The sequence below is a fragment of the Mandrillus leucophaeus genome, unplaced genomic scaffold (assembly GCF_000951045.1).
Source record: "Mandrillus leucophaeus isolate KB7577 unplaced genomic scaffold, Mleu.le_1.0 Scaffold169, whole genome shotgun sequence".
Taxonomy (NCBI): domain Eukaryota; kingdom Metazoa; phylum Chordata; class Mammalia; order Primates; family Cercopithecidae; genus Mandrillus; species Mandrillus leucophaeus.
The window spans coordinates 5,457,285-5,471,023 of record NW_012101687.1 but is presented as its reverse complement, the minus strand read 5'-3'; the positions used below and the strand labels follow the sequence as shown (position 1 = coordinate 5,471,023).

Sequence of the window (13,739 nt, the reverse complement as noted above, 5' to 3'; positions counted from 1 at the left end):
TGTTATATATTTTAAGTTCCCTGTTAAATATGTAGGAAATTTAATTATTTGACTGACCTCATCCTAACAAGGTCTGAAAACCTATTCAGTCAAGGATAAATAAAGTACTTTGCTATATGTTTTTAGGCGAGTAACTGCTGGAGGTGTGAAATAAACAAAGATATTTTTTAAGGGTCTAACAATTTATTAGAACACAGGTACTTAATCTTTTTTTGTGAAACAGACTCCTGGTGAATTACAGAAGGCTATTCTGTAACTCTGTTATTTCAGACTAGGATCCCACATGCCTATCCACCAGCTCCCTAAGTAGCCCCTGCTATAGGCAAAATAGATGTTTCTTAGTGAGTAATTTCAAAAAGCAAACAGTGGCAAAAATCACTTTAGAGTTTGCAAATTAAGATTCAATACACATAAGATTTTAGAAGTTTGTTTTGTGAAAGTTGAAGATACATTTAATTATCTTTACAGAACTTTTACTACTGAGCTCTAATTCTAAGAAAGAATAAACATGGAAAATGCATAAAACGTACATAATTCAATAAAGTTTCAGGTGAATGTCAAGGCCTCTCTCATCAAATTTTACACACATAAATAAGCTCAAATTGATAAACTCTTCTTTTGACATTGCTTGTATAACACTTATCATCAAGACCATCATAGACTCCTAGAATTCTCAAACTGAAGTTAATTGTATAGAATTAACTTTTATGCTTAATACCTTGCAAAAAGGTTTGAAGGCAAAATTAAACATATGTTCCAGATGAAAGAAAATGAAGAAATGTTCCTTTTCCATCAATAGCAGATTTTCTCAAGAGTCACTGTGTGTGCGCACATGTGTGCGTGCGTGTGTGTTAGAGAGAGAGAGAGAGAGAGAGAGAGAGAGAAGAAAGAAAATATGCTAAACTTAATTTCCGTTTTGTGTGCCTTGGCACAGAAATTACACGTCAGTGACAATACTAATTATTTTTACATGACTTTGGCAAATAATTAAAAAACAAAACAAAACAAGAGAGAGACAGAGAGAGAGACGGATGGAGGGAGGGAGAAGTAAGGGTGTTTTACTTCTCCCCGACGAATGCAAACCCCCATCCAGAGATGGGTACTGGTATGAGACAAAGAATTCTAATCCATGGCAAAATCACAAGGGAAAAGACAACACAGATTATTCATAAAGCTAGATTTATTTAAAGTGCCTGTCCTTTATTCTACATAGAATGATGGAACAAGGTAGAAGTATTTTAAAATAATAAGGGAACATAAGACTGGGATGAAAACAAGCAGAGAAGTAACTGACCAGGCAAATGCTTGAAGGAAAAGCAGTCAGTTCACAGGGTCCGTAAGCCCCTCACTGGTATGGCTCAAGCAGCATGAACTTAGGTGGTGAAGGGTAGGAACTGATGTTAAGAGAGGCTAGTTGTGGCTAGAACATATAGTGCACCTTGCAAGCCTGAGAAACTCTGGATTTTATTCTTTGTCAGATGGGAAATCAAGAGAGGATTTAGGGGAAGCTTAAGAGTAACTTAATTTTTTTTTTTAAAGGTCCTAGCTACTCCATGAGGAATGGGCTAAAGAGGGTACAAAACGAAAGCAGGAAAATAGGGTGGTGAGTAGTAGTTGGACAAAGGATATACTCTGAGGCAGAAATAGTATGAATGGATGGATGGATGATATGAAAGGGTTAAACTATACCCATCTTCTCCCTGGAAGAGAAGTTAGCATACATAGAAATCAATTTCTATACATTTCAAAGAGGACATGTCAATATTGTATCAAAATACATTGAAATTACTGGTTATAACGTATGCTAAAAAGTTAATTTGGTAAACAAAAATTTTAATAAATGACAGTCATGTGCTGCATGACATTTCAGTCAATGGTGGACCATATATATGACGGTGGTTCCACAAGATTATAAACAAGCTGAAAAATTCCTATTGCCTAGTGATGTCTTAATAGACCTAAGCAAATTTAAGAGTGTGTATATCAGTTTTTAACAAAACAAAAACATTTAAAAAGTAAAAAAACAAAAAAATTCAAATAGAAAAAAGCTAAGTATGAATATAAGGGAAGAAAATATTTTTGTATAGCTGTACATGTTTAAGTCAAGTGTTAAGAGTCCAAAAGATTAAATTAAAAAGTTACAGTAAGCTAAGGTTAATTCATTGTTCAGGAATGAAAATTTTTAAATAAATTTAGTGTAGCTTAAGTGTCAGTGTTTCCAATGTCCACAGTAGTATACTGTAATGTCCTAAGCCTTCACATTCACACACCACTTACTGAATTACCCAGAACAACTTTCAGTTCTGCAAGCTCCATTTATAAGTGCCCTATATAGGTGTAACCTTTTTTAAAAAATGTTTTCTATCTTAATTTCACTGTGTCCTTTCTGTGTTTAGGTATGTTTAGATACACAAATACCAATGTGTTACAACTGTCTACAGAATGCGTATAGTAATATGCTGTACAGGTTTACAGCCTAGGAGCAAGAGGTTATGTCACCCAGGTTTGTGTAAGTATGGTCCACATTCGCAAAATTGCCTGACGCATTTCTCAGAATGTACTCCCATTGTTAAGTGACATACGGCTGTAGTTTAAACTTTAATCAGACTTCATCATATATTAGATATACAGCATTAGAATCTTTAGTGTGTACAATTTGTCAGCTTTATTCAAGCAAACAAGTCAAGTGCTTGTATCTACTTTGTTAAGTGACCACCTTTTTACTTGACACTCACACCAGACTTTCTAAGAACAAGCAGCAGCACAAATTGAGATTTTACCAAGAAAGAATATACGCATGTAGCAAAATCAAAGTTCCTTAAACGTTTTTTGAACACAGATCTAAAACGTTTAATCAAGACATTTAATCTTTCCTTTGATTTCATAAGAACTAAGCAGCACATTCTAAAAAGTACACAGAGGTCAGGAATGGTGGCTCGTGCCTGTAATCTCAGCACTTTGGGAGGCCAAGGCAGGCGGTTCACTTGAGGTCAGGAGTTCAAGACCAGTCTGGTCAACATCGTGAAACCCTTCTCTACTAAAACCACAAAAAAATTAGCCAGGCATGGTGGCGTGCACCTGTAATCCCAGCTACTCAGGAAGCTGAGGTAGGATAATTGCTTGAACCCAGGAGGTGGAGGTGGAGGCTGCAGTGAGCCAAGATCATTGTGCCACTGTACTCTAGCCTGGCTGACACTGCAAGACTCCGCATTTAAAATAAAATAAAAAATACAGAGATAAATAAGCTCATCCTCTGTACCAAACCGAATCCCCAAAAAGAACTGGCCTCAGAAAGTAACAGAGAAAGAATTAAACTGGAAGATGTAATGGAGGCACTTAAGTTGGCTGGATTTTCCCAGTATATTCCTCCTCCATTATTTAGTTTAGACTAGTTATGAATTCCTAAGGCATGACATTCCTAACATTTAAATACAGTATTTCAAAGCCAAATGTGGTAAATCAGAATAATCATAGAAATTTACCAAAAAAAACACAAACTTCAGATAATCTAACCAAGAACTTTAGAGAAGACAGTAAAGTGGTCCCTGATACAGGCAGGATGAATGGCAATTAGGGAACCCACGAAGTAAGAGGCAAGGCCTGAAGCTACATAGAGGATACAGCTCAAAATCCCTGAGATCATCACCTCAACATGACTTTGCAGCACTAGTTATCTTAGAACCCAACACAAATCTTATGTTTCAGCTTAATTTTCGCTATTCACAGTTGTTACTGTTCATGATAATCTCTGAAAAAGGTCACTTTAACTCTGAAAAATGCTGTCTGTAACGTTCGTGATCTTCAACAATTAAAATTCAAGTTGATCAAACCAATCCTATTTATTGAAATTATTTATATCATCAGTATCTTTTCATCTCTACTGTCATTTCCTAGCTGATATGGTTTGGCTCTGTGTCCGAACCCAAATATCACCTTGAACTGTAATAATCCCCACGTGTCTTGGGAGGAACCCCGTGGGAGGTGACTGAATCATGAAGGCGGGTTTTTCCTGTGCTGTTCTCATGATAGTGAGTAAGTCTCGTAAGATCTGATGGTTTTATACAGGAGGGTTCCCCTGCACACATTCACTCTTGCCTGCCACCATGTAAGACGTGACTGCTCCTCATTTGCCTTCTGCCACGATTGTGAGACCTCCCCAGTCATGTGAGTCAATTAAAACTCTTTCCTTTATAAATTACCCAGTCTCGAGTATGTCTATATTAGCAGCGTGAGAACAGACTAATACACTAGAACAAGCCACTCCAGTAGCCTCCAAACAGGTCTTTATTAATCTATTCTTCTTCCCCTCAATTCTACTCTCCCATATCAAAGTGATTTTTTAAAGTAAAAATTTCTTATCTTCATGGACTTGCTGATAAAAATTCTTCAACAGCACTCCCAAATCAATAAGGCTTATAAGATGTTTGCAACCTCTGACTTCTCTCCTAAGTCCCCTGACACCACAAACCCTTGTCATACCTTCAGTTACTCAGAGCACAAGGTAGTTTCCATGTCATGGTCTTTGCATATGCTGGTACGGCTACTTAAAATGCCCTTTCTCCCATTCTTTGAAACTTTCACACTAAGTTAGGACTCTTGTTTTATACAGTCACTGAAAACACTTTATCATAACTGTAACTATAAAATAATAAATTATTGCACCAGGCAATATTTTAAGTGCTTTAAATTTTATTTTTTTATGTAATTATCAAGATAATGCTATAAAGTAAGAAAAATTAACTATCCCTATTTTGTAGCTAAGGACCAGAGAAGTTAGGTTAACTTTCTATGGTTATATATCTGATAAACGCGGAGATGGGTTTTGAACCCAGATCAATTTGCTAGAGTCCCCCTTTTTAACCATGATAGTACACTGACTCTCAAATATACAATTAATAGTTTAATGCGTGTTTTGTTCTTGAATTTGTAAAGGGAAAAAAGGTAAGGAACAAATAAAAAGTTGGTTGGAGGAGGGAGGTCCTTATGCTGTGAACAATGGTAAGTAGGGTATACCGCAATTCGAATATTTATGTGTGTCAAAAAGATCACTTTAGCATGAGAACAAGAATGGACTGATTATGACTGACTATAGACATGTGAGACAAAAGCCAGTCTCTACAAGACTAATCACATGTATTTTACAGAAAGTTGCATTAATTTGAGAATGAAGTTACACTTAAAAGAAATTATACCAATTACAAATTATTATCCGCCAGGCGCAGTGGCTCATGCCTGTAATCCCGACACTTTGGGAGGTTGAGGTGGGTGGATCACCTGAGGTCAGGAATTCAAGACCAGCCTGGCCAACATGGCAAAACCCCATCTCTACTAAAAATATAAAAATTAGCTGGGAGTGGTGGTGCACACCTGTAGTCCCAGCTACTTGGAGGCCGAGGCAGGAGAATCACTTGAACCTGGGAGGTGGAGGTTGCAGTGAGCCAAGATGATGCCACTGCACTCCAGCCTGGGTGACAGAGTGAGACCACATCTCAAATAAAAATCCAAGGAGGGCTTCACATAAGTAGAAATAACTATTAAAAGTTATATATACCCGGTTTCTATGTTCCCAAAGAACTAACATTTTTAGGTACTTAAGTATAGTGAACACAATTTAACCCTTCAAGGAATTAGGATAATTATAACCAAACTCTTAATTTCATTATAAAAGGTCTAATGTAGACATTATAGCATTACATATAGAGGACACATTTAGAACTTGTGTTAAAACAAAAACAATTCCCTAGTAGCAACTTTTTATTGTAGATTCTCTAATGTAGGGAGGAGTTTTACTGCTAACATTTGATACAGGTGTCACATGGTAAAATCAATTGTCTCCTTCACCGCTTCATACTGAGTACCACATTTTCACTCCCAGCTGCAGAGTTTGTACTCGTTTTGTATTATACAAGATGAAGAGTGCGAACTGCAAGATATACAGTACTTGAGAACAGGGAAAGAGTGTTCCTTTCTCAGGCACTGTTTTCCTAATGGAGATCTGAGTAATTTAGAATTTGCCTTCTTTCTTTCTCTCTGAATTCCATATTCAGTATCAACAAACACTTAATATACAAATATGCACAAGTTCTTGTCTATAAAATAGGCAGAAACTTAATAGAAAATCACAGCCAACTGCCATTAACACTCAGCTGCCTTTTATCAAGGTGTAGCCAATCAACATCTGAAACCAATCATGAGGAATCCTAATACCTGAAGACAATCTGGTGTTTTTATAATTGCCCTTTAGAGGGAAAATATGATAGGTAAAAATCTCACAGACTGCCCAAATTCTATGGAAGTAGAATATTCCTATATCAAATATTATATTGTTACAACCTGGAAATATTTGTTAAGAAAGATATTTTTGTTTTAGTAGTATTTTTCGCGATAGGATTTTAAACTGCTTATCCTGCTTCACAACTACTATAAATAATTCTAATTATATTTTAATTCTCGAAAAAGAATTTTAAAAAGGGGAGTGCTTAAGTAAAGGACAGAAAGGCACCTACACTGCACAAAATGAATTCTAGCTTCTTAAAGAACAAAGACATTAATACCTGGAAATCTTTACCAAAACAAAACAAAACTCTCTCTTCACGTGAGAAACAAATTCAAGTCCTCCTAGTTCTAGAATACTGTGGTTTCATATTTTTAATATGATATATGCATAATGAAAAGTTCATGAATTTGCTTAGGATGGATCTAAGAAAAGCGAAGATTCAGATAAATTTTAAAGTCTAGAATTACAAATCATCAAATCAATAGCATGGAAACAAATAAGAGCAACTCATTTCATATTTTTAGCCAATGCAGAATGACCATAAAGAAGCAATAAAGGCCTTAATGAATACCAAAGATAGTTAACATGTAGAAACACACACAAAAATCTATGACTGGTTGGAAACAGGCTTTAGTAGAAAAGTATGGACCTATACAAACATTTCCACAATCATTATTTTGGAGAGTAGATAAATATCCTGGCAGAGTCCTTTCCAAGGTTTACAGAAATATTTAGCATTATTTCTGTGTATTTTTGGGGGGCTCATCCAATAAAACAAGATGGCCTATATCTGAAAGATGGGGAGGGTGTGTGTGTGTGTTGGTGGGGAGAGGGGAGGGTGGAAAAAACACATCGCTCTTTCCCAACCCGAAAACTAGAATCTGGTGTCTGAAGCTGATTATTCAGAAAATAATCCGAAAAGCCATGTACATAATATCCCTTAATATGCACTCCCAAAGTCTGCAAATTCTCTAGGGAGTGTTACCAAAATGCTACAAATGCCTCCACAAGTTTGACTCTGATCTAGAGAGAATAAGTTCTGTACGTTTCAACATGAATAAACTACTTTGTGGTTTTCTAGAATCTTAAAATGTGCTGCACCAATATGCTTTATATAGATTCACACTTCAACAATCAATACATAAGCTTTAAAAGCTAAGTGCATCATCCTAAAACCAAAATTCTAATTATTCAAAAAGTGCTAATCCACAGGAAAAAAGTACACATATTCCAAACTAAAAAACTAAATATAATTGGTACCTCTTATGAGCAATAAGAAATTAAAAGTTGAGAACTCAGCCGACACGGTGGCTCACGCCTGTAATCCCAGCACTTTGGGAGGCCAAGGCGGGTGGATCACGAGGTCAGGAGATCGAGACCATCCTGGCGAACACAGGGAAACCCCGTCTCTACTGAAAATACAAAAAAATTAGCCAGGCGTGGTGGCAGGCACCTGTAGTCCCAGCTTCTAGGGAGGCTGAGGCAGGAGAATGGCGTTAATCCAGGAGGCAGTGGAGCTTGCAGTGAGCGGAGATCGCGCCACTGCACTCCAGCCTGGGTGACAAAGCAAGACTCCATCTCAAAAAAAAAAAAAAAAAAAGAGTTGAGAACTCACACAATAGAGCCTGAAATTAAAGTAGTACTCTATCTTTAAATATTAGGATGTAAAACTATAAAATACAAATGGAATGACATATAGCAGTAGAAAATTTCTACATTTAGAATACAAAACAAATCCTCTATGTATAAAGAAGGAAAATATTCTAATGAGAATATTTTAAATCCTTAAAAGAGGGTAGGCAAAGATGGGTCTGATAAAGAGGGAGGAAGGAAGGGAATATGACTATATATTGAGAAAAAAACGGGATGTACTTTGCTGAGGGAGATGTGTTTGTATAGAGCTCCCAGTTATCTAAAAAAACTCAAGAAAAAAAGGGAGATAAATTGCTGAGAAGTATTTTGAAGACTTGTTTTGAGATCTGAAATACCAAATACACTAGTACCCCAATCTCTTTTAACCCTCACATACTTTCTCTCAAGAAATTTAGCAACCATAGGCCATCTTAAGAGTCCGTTTTTCTTGGGTTTAATGTGAATGTCTTGTATGTGCAAAAATCTATAAATCACACGAACATGAATTATATGGAATAGATGTAGGAGAACAAAAGAAACAAGTTTTGAAAGCTTTCTGAGAAGAAGCTCAAAAGTACGGTAGTGAAGACCCAGAGCTACATCCCTACAAAATTAAATCTGTAATGTTTAGATCATGATTTCCAGTGCAAGGCAGAGAAGGAGAAAATGCCAGGAGTGTTGACCTCTCCCTCTCTCTCTCTCTCTCTCACACACACAGACACACACACACACACACACACACGCATGCACGCAGAGGACACAGGATGTGATGAGTTTATTCATTCGTTCAACAAATATTTGCTGAATTATGTACCAGGTATCTATACTTATTTTTGTTAACTTCAAACCTAGAGATTGGTAGAAATGTTCCAGTCCTCCTGTCAAGACTTCAAGGAAGAAGATGTTTGAAGTTTGTAATTTTGTAAAGATTAAAAACATAGCTACCTGCCTAATACCTCGGGAAAAAATAGCACATCTAAAGCTAGTGGAAGAAAACCAAAACTTGCCTCCTTCTGAGACCAAGTTACATATGGCAAAATTATAGCCTATGGACTTACGCCTTGCCCAACATTTTTTTTAGCTTCTTTTTTGAACATGGGTTTTCTGGACCTGTTATATAAACTGTGGAGAATATAAAGTTTAAAAAAATTTAAGAACCTTCCTTTGCATTATAATATTAATAGTTTATTAAGTTCTTTTCCTATTTCACATCTAACAAGAATTAAAATTATTTTTTCTACACTATTTTTTTAAACAATTTATGAGTTTTATGAGAAAAATAATTTATAACAAACTTTGTATTTCTAAACTAACAAAATGACTCATTGATAAAATGGCCCAACATCCACCCTCAAAATACTGATGACAGTACCATTTTTCCCCCGGCTTTCCCCATCACATACTTACCTGTGCAACTTCTTTCAACATTTGCTACTCTGGGGATTGGAAAGCTCAGAGCTGGAGGCTGAAGTGAAGAAGGAAAGGTTGGAGGGTGAGCCATGGTACCAGCCCCACACTAGGAGCTCCCCTGAGATATTACAGGAGGGTTGACACCATAGCTCTTAAGTTCAACTCCAGCAAACAGTAAGAAAGGAGTCCAACCAGAACATGATAAACGACGGGATTCTTCCGCTCTTTGAAAAATAAGGAAATCATGCTAGAAAGTTCTGAATGTCCAGTTTCAACATTATGACTCCCTGTTCACCTCTTCATTATTCCTGAAACCCACGTTCATCTTTTAGACTAATTCAAAGTACTAAGTTTACAAAAAAAAATAAAAAATAAAATAAAATAAAAAACCAGTGCTCATTATAACCTTACACACTTTTCCAGAAAATGCAAAGACAGAGCTTACCTGGCCATCATGAAAACATGTAAGACAATGTGTTCAAATACTTTGTGCCTATCCACTCCTTGTACACTCTCTTGCTCTCTCGAGTACTCAACATTAAATCTAAGGCTCTCATACACATTAACACCATCAACAAGCAGAATTAAAGTTGCACTATATGGATGTACTTAAAATTCCTAAAGGTGGGCCAGTGAACTTATAAAAACTACACATAACTCTGATATAAGTACATTCCTTGGGAAAAAGTGAATTTCTTAACTGTTCCATGCTGATAAAAACAAATAAGGACCCCTCCAATTAAAAAAAAAACAAAACTTGGCACTTTAACCAAACGAGAAAACAAAGAGAAAAATTTTAAGATTTTAAAACAAAACAATCTGAATATAGGATTTAAATAAGATATGAAATCCAGGCCAGACACAGTGGCTCATGCCTATAACCCCAGCACTTTGGGAGGCTGAGGTGGGCAGATCACCTGAGGTTGGGAATTCGAGAACAGCATGACCAACAAGGAGAAACCCTGTCTCTACTAAAAATACAAAATTAGCCAGGCATGGTGGCGCATACCTGTAACCCCAACTACTCGGGAGGCTGAGGCAGGAGAATCGCTTGAACCCAGGAGGCAGAGGGTGTAGTGAGTTAAGATCGCACCATTGCACTCCAGCCTGGGCAATAAGAGCAAAACTCCATCTCGAAAAAAAAAAGGAAAAGAAAAAGATACGAAATCGATTCACTTTTACAAAAATGTTGAATCTTTGAAAATATAAAAAGTGAGTTATTAGAGAAAAATAGACTCTAAAACGAATAAAAATAGAAGCTTATTTAAGACATCTATTCAATAGCATAAATAGGTATTACTGAAGGTGACGAATTATTTTAAAACCTTTACATTTTAAAAATATAAAGAGGTATCAGAATCCTAATTTATGTTATAGGAAGTAATTAAAAATGAAAAGTATTCCTTTAGCAAGGGAAGACATGATCTTTAAAATGTTTCTAAACATCTAGCCATGTACACTAATTCAATAATCATTGAGTGAGCATCTACTACACCCAGTGCTAGATGTTAGGTATTACATTTTATACTCATATACTTTATCCCCTTCATGCTCAGAATAAAAGAACGTCAGAAATCAAAGGGAACAGAGGTGAAACACATTTACAATGGACTCCTGCACCAATACCAAGGCCTCCAAGGCCTTCACATGACCTTACTCTGTTATCTCTAGTCTCCTCTGTTAGCATTCTCCCCGTCTCTTCATGTGCTCCTGCCATACTGGCCTCCTTGCTATTCCTCAAACACATCAGACATACTCCTGTCTCTAAGCCCTTGCATTTGTTATCCTCCAGGAATGCTCCTTCTCTAGAAATCCAGATGGCTTCCTATTCACCTACTTCAGCTATGAAGTCATCTCAGTAAGGAATTCCTTGTCTATTTAAAATTACAATACTTTGTCCCCCAACTCCTTACATTTAGTTTTACATTTCCTTAGTCTTCTCCAATCCGAGACTTATTCCAGTCTTTCCTCTCATCTTTCCCAATATTGATGTTATATCACACACACTGCAGAATGTCCCACAATTTGGGTTTGTCAGATATTTTCTCATAATTAGATTGAAGCTGTGCATTCTGAAAGCCACATCACCACAGAGGTGATGTAGTCTTCTCAAGTGTATCATATGTGATGCATGTATTCCAATATATGAGTGCATATGATGTTAATATGTCTTATTACAGGTGAAGTTAACCTTGATCATGGTTAACGTGGTATATCTGGAAGTTTTCTCCACTGTAAACTACTAGTTTTCTCTTTTTAAATAAGAAATGTTTTGGAGAAGTACTGTGAGAACATGCAAATACCTGTCTGTCCTTACATTTCTGTCCACTCATTATAGCATTCATCCATGAATATTGCTTGCAGTAACTATTTCGTGGTTTGTTTGTTTGTTTGTTTGTTTGAGACGGAGTCTTGCTTGTTGCCCAGGCTGGAGTGCAGTGGCACGATCTCGGCTCACTGCAAACTCTGCCTCCCGGGTTCACACCATTCTCCTGCCTCAACCTCCTGAGTAGCTGGGACTACAGGTGCCCGCCACCACGCCCAGCTAATTTTTTGTATTTTTAGTAGAGATGGGGTTTCACCATGTTAGCCAGGCTAGTCTCAATCTCCTGACATTGTGATCTGCCCGCCTCAGCCTCCCAAAGTGCTGGAATTACAGGCATGAGCCACTGTGCCAGGCCTACCGTGGTGTTCTAATGGTAATTTTCTACTTTCCTTCTCTATTTAACAGAAATGCTTTAACAAAGCAAACCAAATCTTTTAAAGATTTCACTGTTAACTATGCCCACAGTGTCAAAGACTTTACATAAATGGACCCAAGTGATTCAAGTAGAAGGTGAAGACTAGTGGCTCAAACTAAAGGCTCTTCACTCCACCAAGCACACTTGTTTTAGCTTTATCACAGTGCCTTTAGAAAAGTGCCTTGGTAGAAAAGAATAGGTGTAAAATTTCATGTGCTCTTAGCATTTTTGGCCCTAATAAGGGTGTTTCCTTTTTCCTTGAAAACATCTTCAAAAATTGAAGATGTTTTCTTCAAATTTTCAAAAATCCTTGAAAACATCTTCAAAAATCATATAAAAATTAGCACATTTGTTATACTGTCTTTAATTTACTGATCCAGATAAAATAATACAGAGATAATATACTATTTTATGCTATACAACACAGATTTTTTAAAGAAATGCTCATTAGTAAAATTTTTACCTCACAGCTGAGAAAATGAATGACCACTGTATCTATGAGCCTCCTGGATTCTTAAGGGAATCAGGAAATTCAGGGCAAAGAGTTCAACTTTTAAGTTAAATTGACTCAGGACTGTGACAATTCTACGTAAGAACTGGAATTCATTTACTGACCTGTACTGTTTTATATTTCTTTCTAAATGACCTTAAGTGCTGAGAAATGGTCCGAAATTTGTGTATATTGCACACTATATAGTATTTTATACAACAGAAAGTTTCCAAGCCTTGTCTGAATATTGACACAAAAGCTTATTCTCTTTATCAGGAATGGTTTTCATTAATCTTCTCCACCAAAATACAGTTTTTAAAAATGAAATAGGGGTGCAGTGGCTCACACCGGTAATCCCAGCATCTTGAGAGGCTAAGGTGGGAGGATCACTTGACACCAGGAATTTAAGACAAGTCTGACATAGTGAGACCTTGTCTCTATAAAAAATTTAAGATATAGTGAGACCTTGTCTCTATAAAAAAATTTTTAATAAGAAAAAATACTTGAAAAAAATGAAACATTAAGATTTTCACTTCCAACCAAGAGAGAGTAGTGGTAGTACTAGTTGTAGCAGTAGTCCACCTAAAACAACTTGGAAATGGACAAAATATATTAAACAATGGATTTTAGACACAGGATATTAGGCCGTGCAGGACAACAATCCCTGAGACAAGAGAAAGAATCAATGAAGGCTCAACAACTACCCTTGCTTATAAGACCGGAAGAGTTTTCAGTCTGCAGTAAGGGAGAAGGATTCCAGATTGGTGGAGCCCAGCAATCTTTGTGAACCGAGGAAGTGGAGAAGAGAGTCTGGGTAATTAAAGGCAGCCAGAATGAACAGGCTGGGACACTAGACGAGAGAGAGTAGCACAGAGAAACAGTTCTGAAAATATGCAGAGAGTCCCTCTGAGTCTTCAGCTAAGTACTGATTAGCACATGCATGTAAGGAAACTACCAGAAACTAACAAAAAAAAAAAAAAGCCACCTGAAAGAAACAGAAAACAATCCCTACGGCCCAGACAGGGCTGGAAATCATTTATTTTCCTACCAGCCAGAGTAGAAAAACATAATTTACATAATTCAGAAAAGAATTGTTTAAGTAGTTGAAAGAAAATTAACCCTAAAGACTACTCTGGTTCTGTTAAACAAGACCTAAAAAAAAAAAAAAAAAAAAGAGTTGAGAACTCAC

At 36.6% G+C, this 13,739-nt stretch overlaps 1 protein-coding gene across 4 annotated transcripts in view; it reads right to left on the bottom strand.

The window, feature by feature from the left end:
- The window catches only part of CNOT2 (CCR4-NOT transcription complex, subunit 2), a 109,072-nt gene that overhangs the window by 45,757 nt on the left and 49,576 nt on the right, over window positions 1-13,739 (bottom strand). The window contains exon 3 of one of the 4 annotated variants that reach the window (XM_011976634.1): window positions 9,317-9,543. The exons of the other annotated variants lie outside the window; for them this stretch is intronic. Coding sequence (XP_011832024.1) covers window positions 9,317-9,337 — 21 coding nt within the window. The 5' untranslated portion in view covers window positions 9,338-9,543. The remainder of the gene's footprint in view (window positions 1-9,316; window positions 9,544-13,739) is intronic. 4 annotated transcript variants of the gene reach the window in all.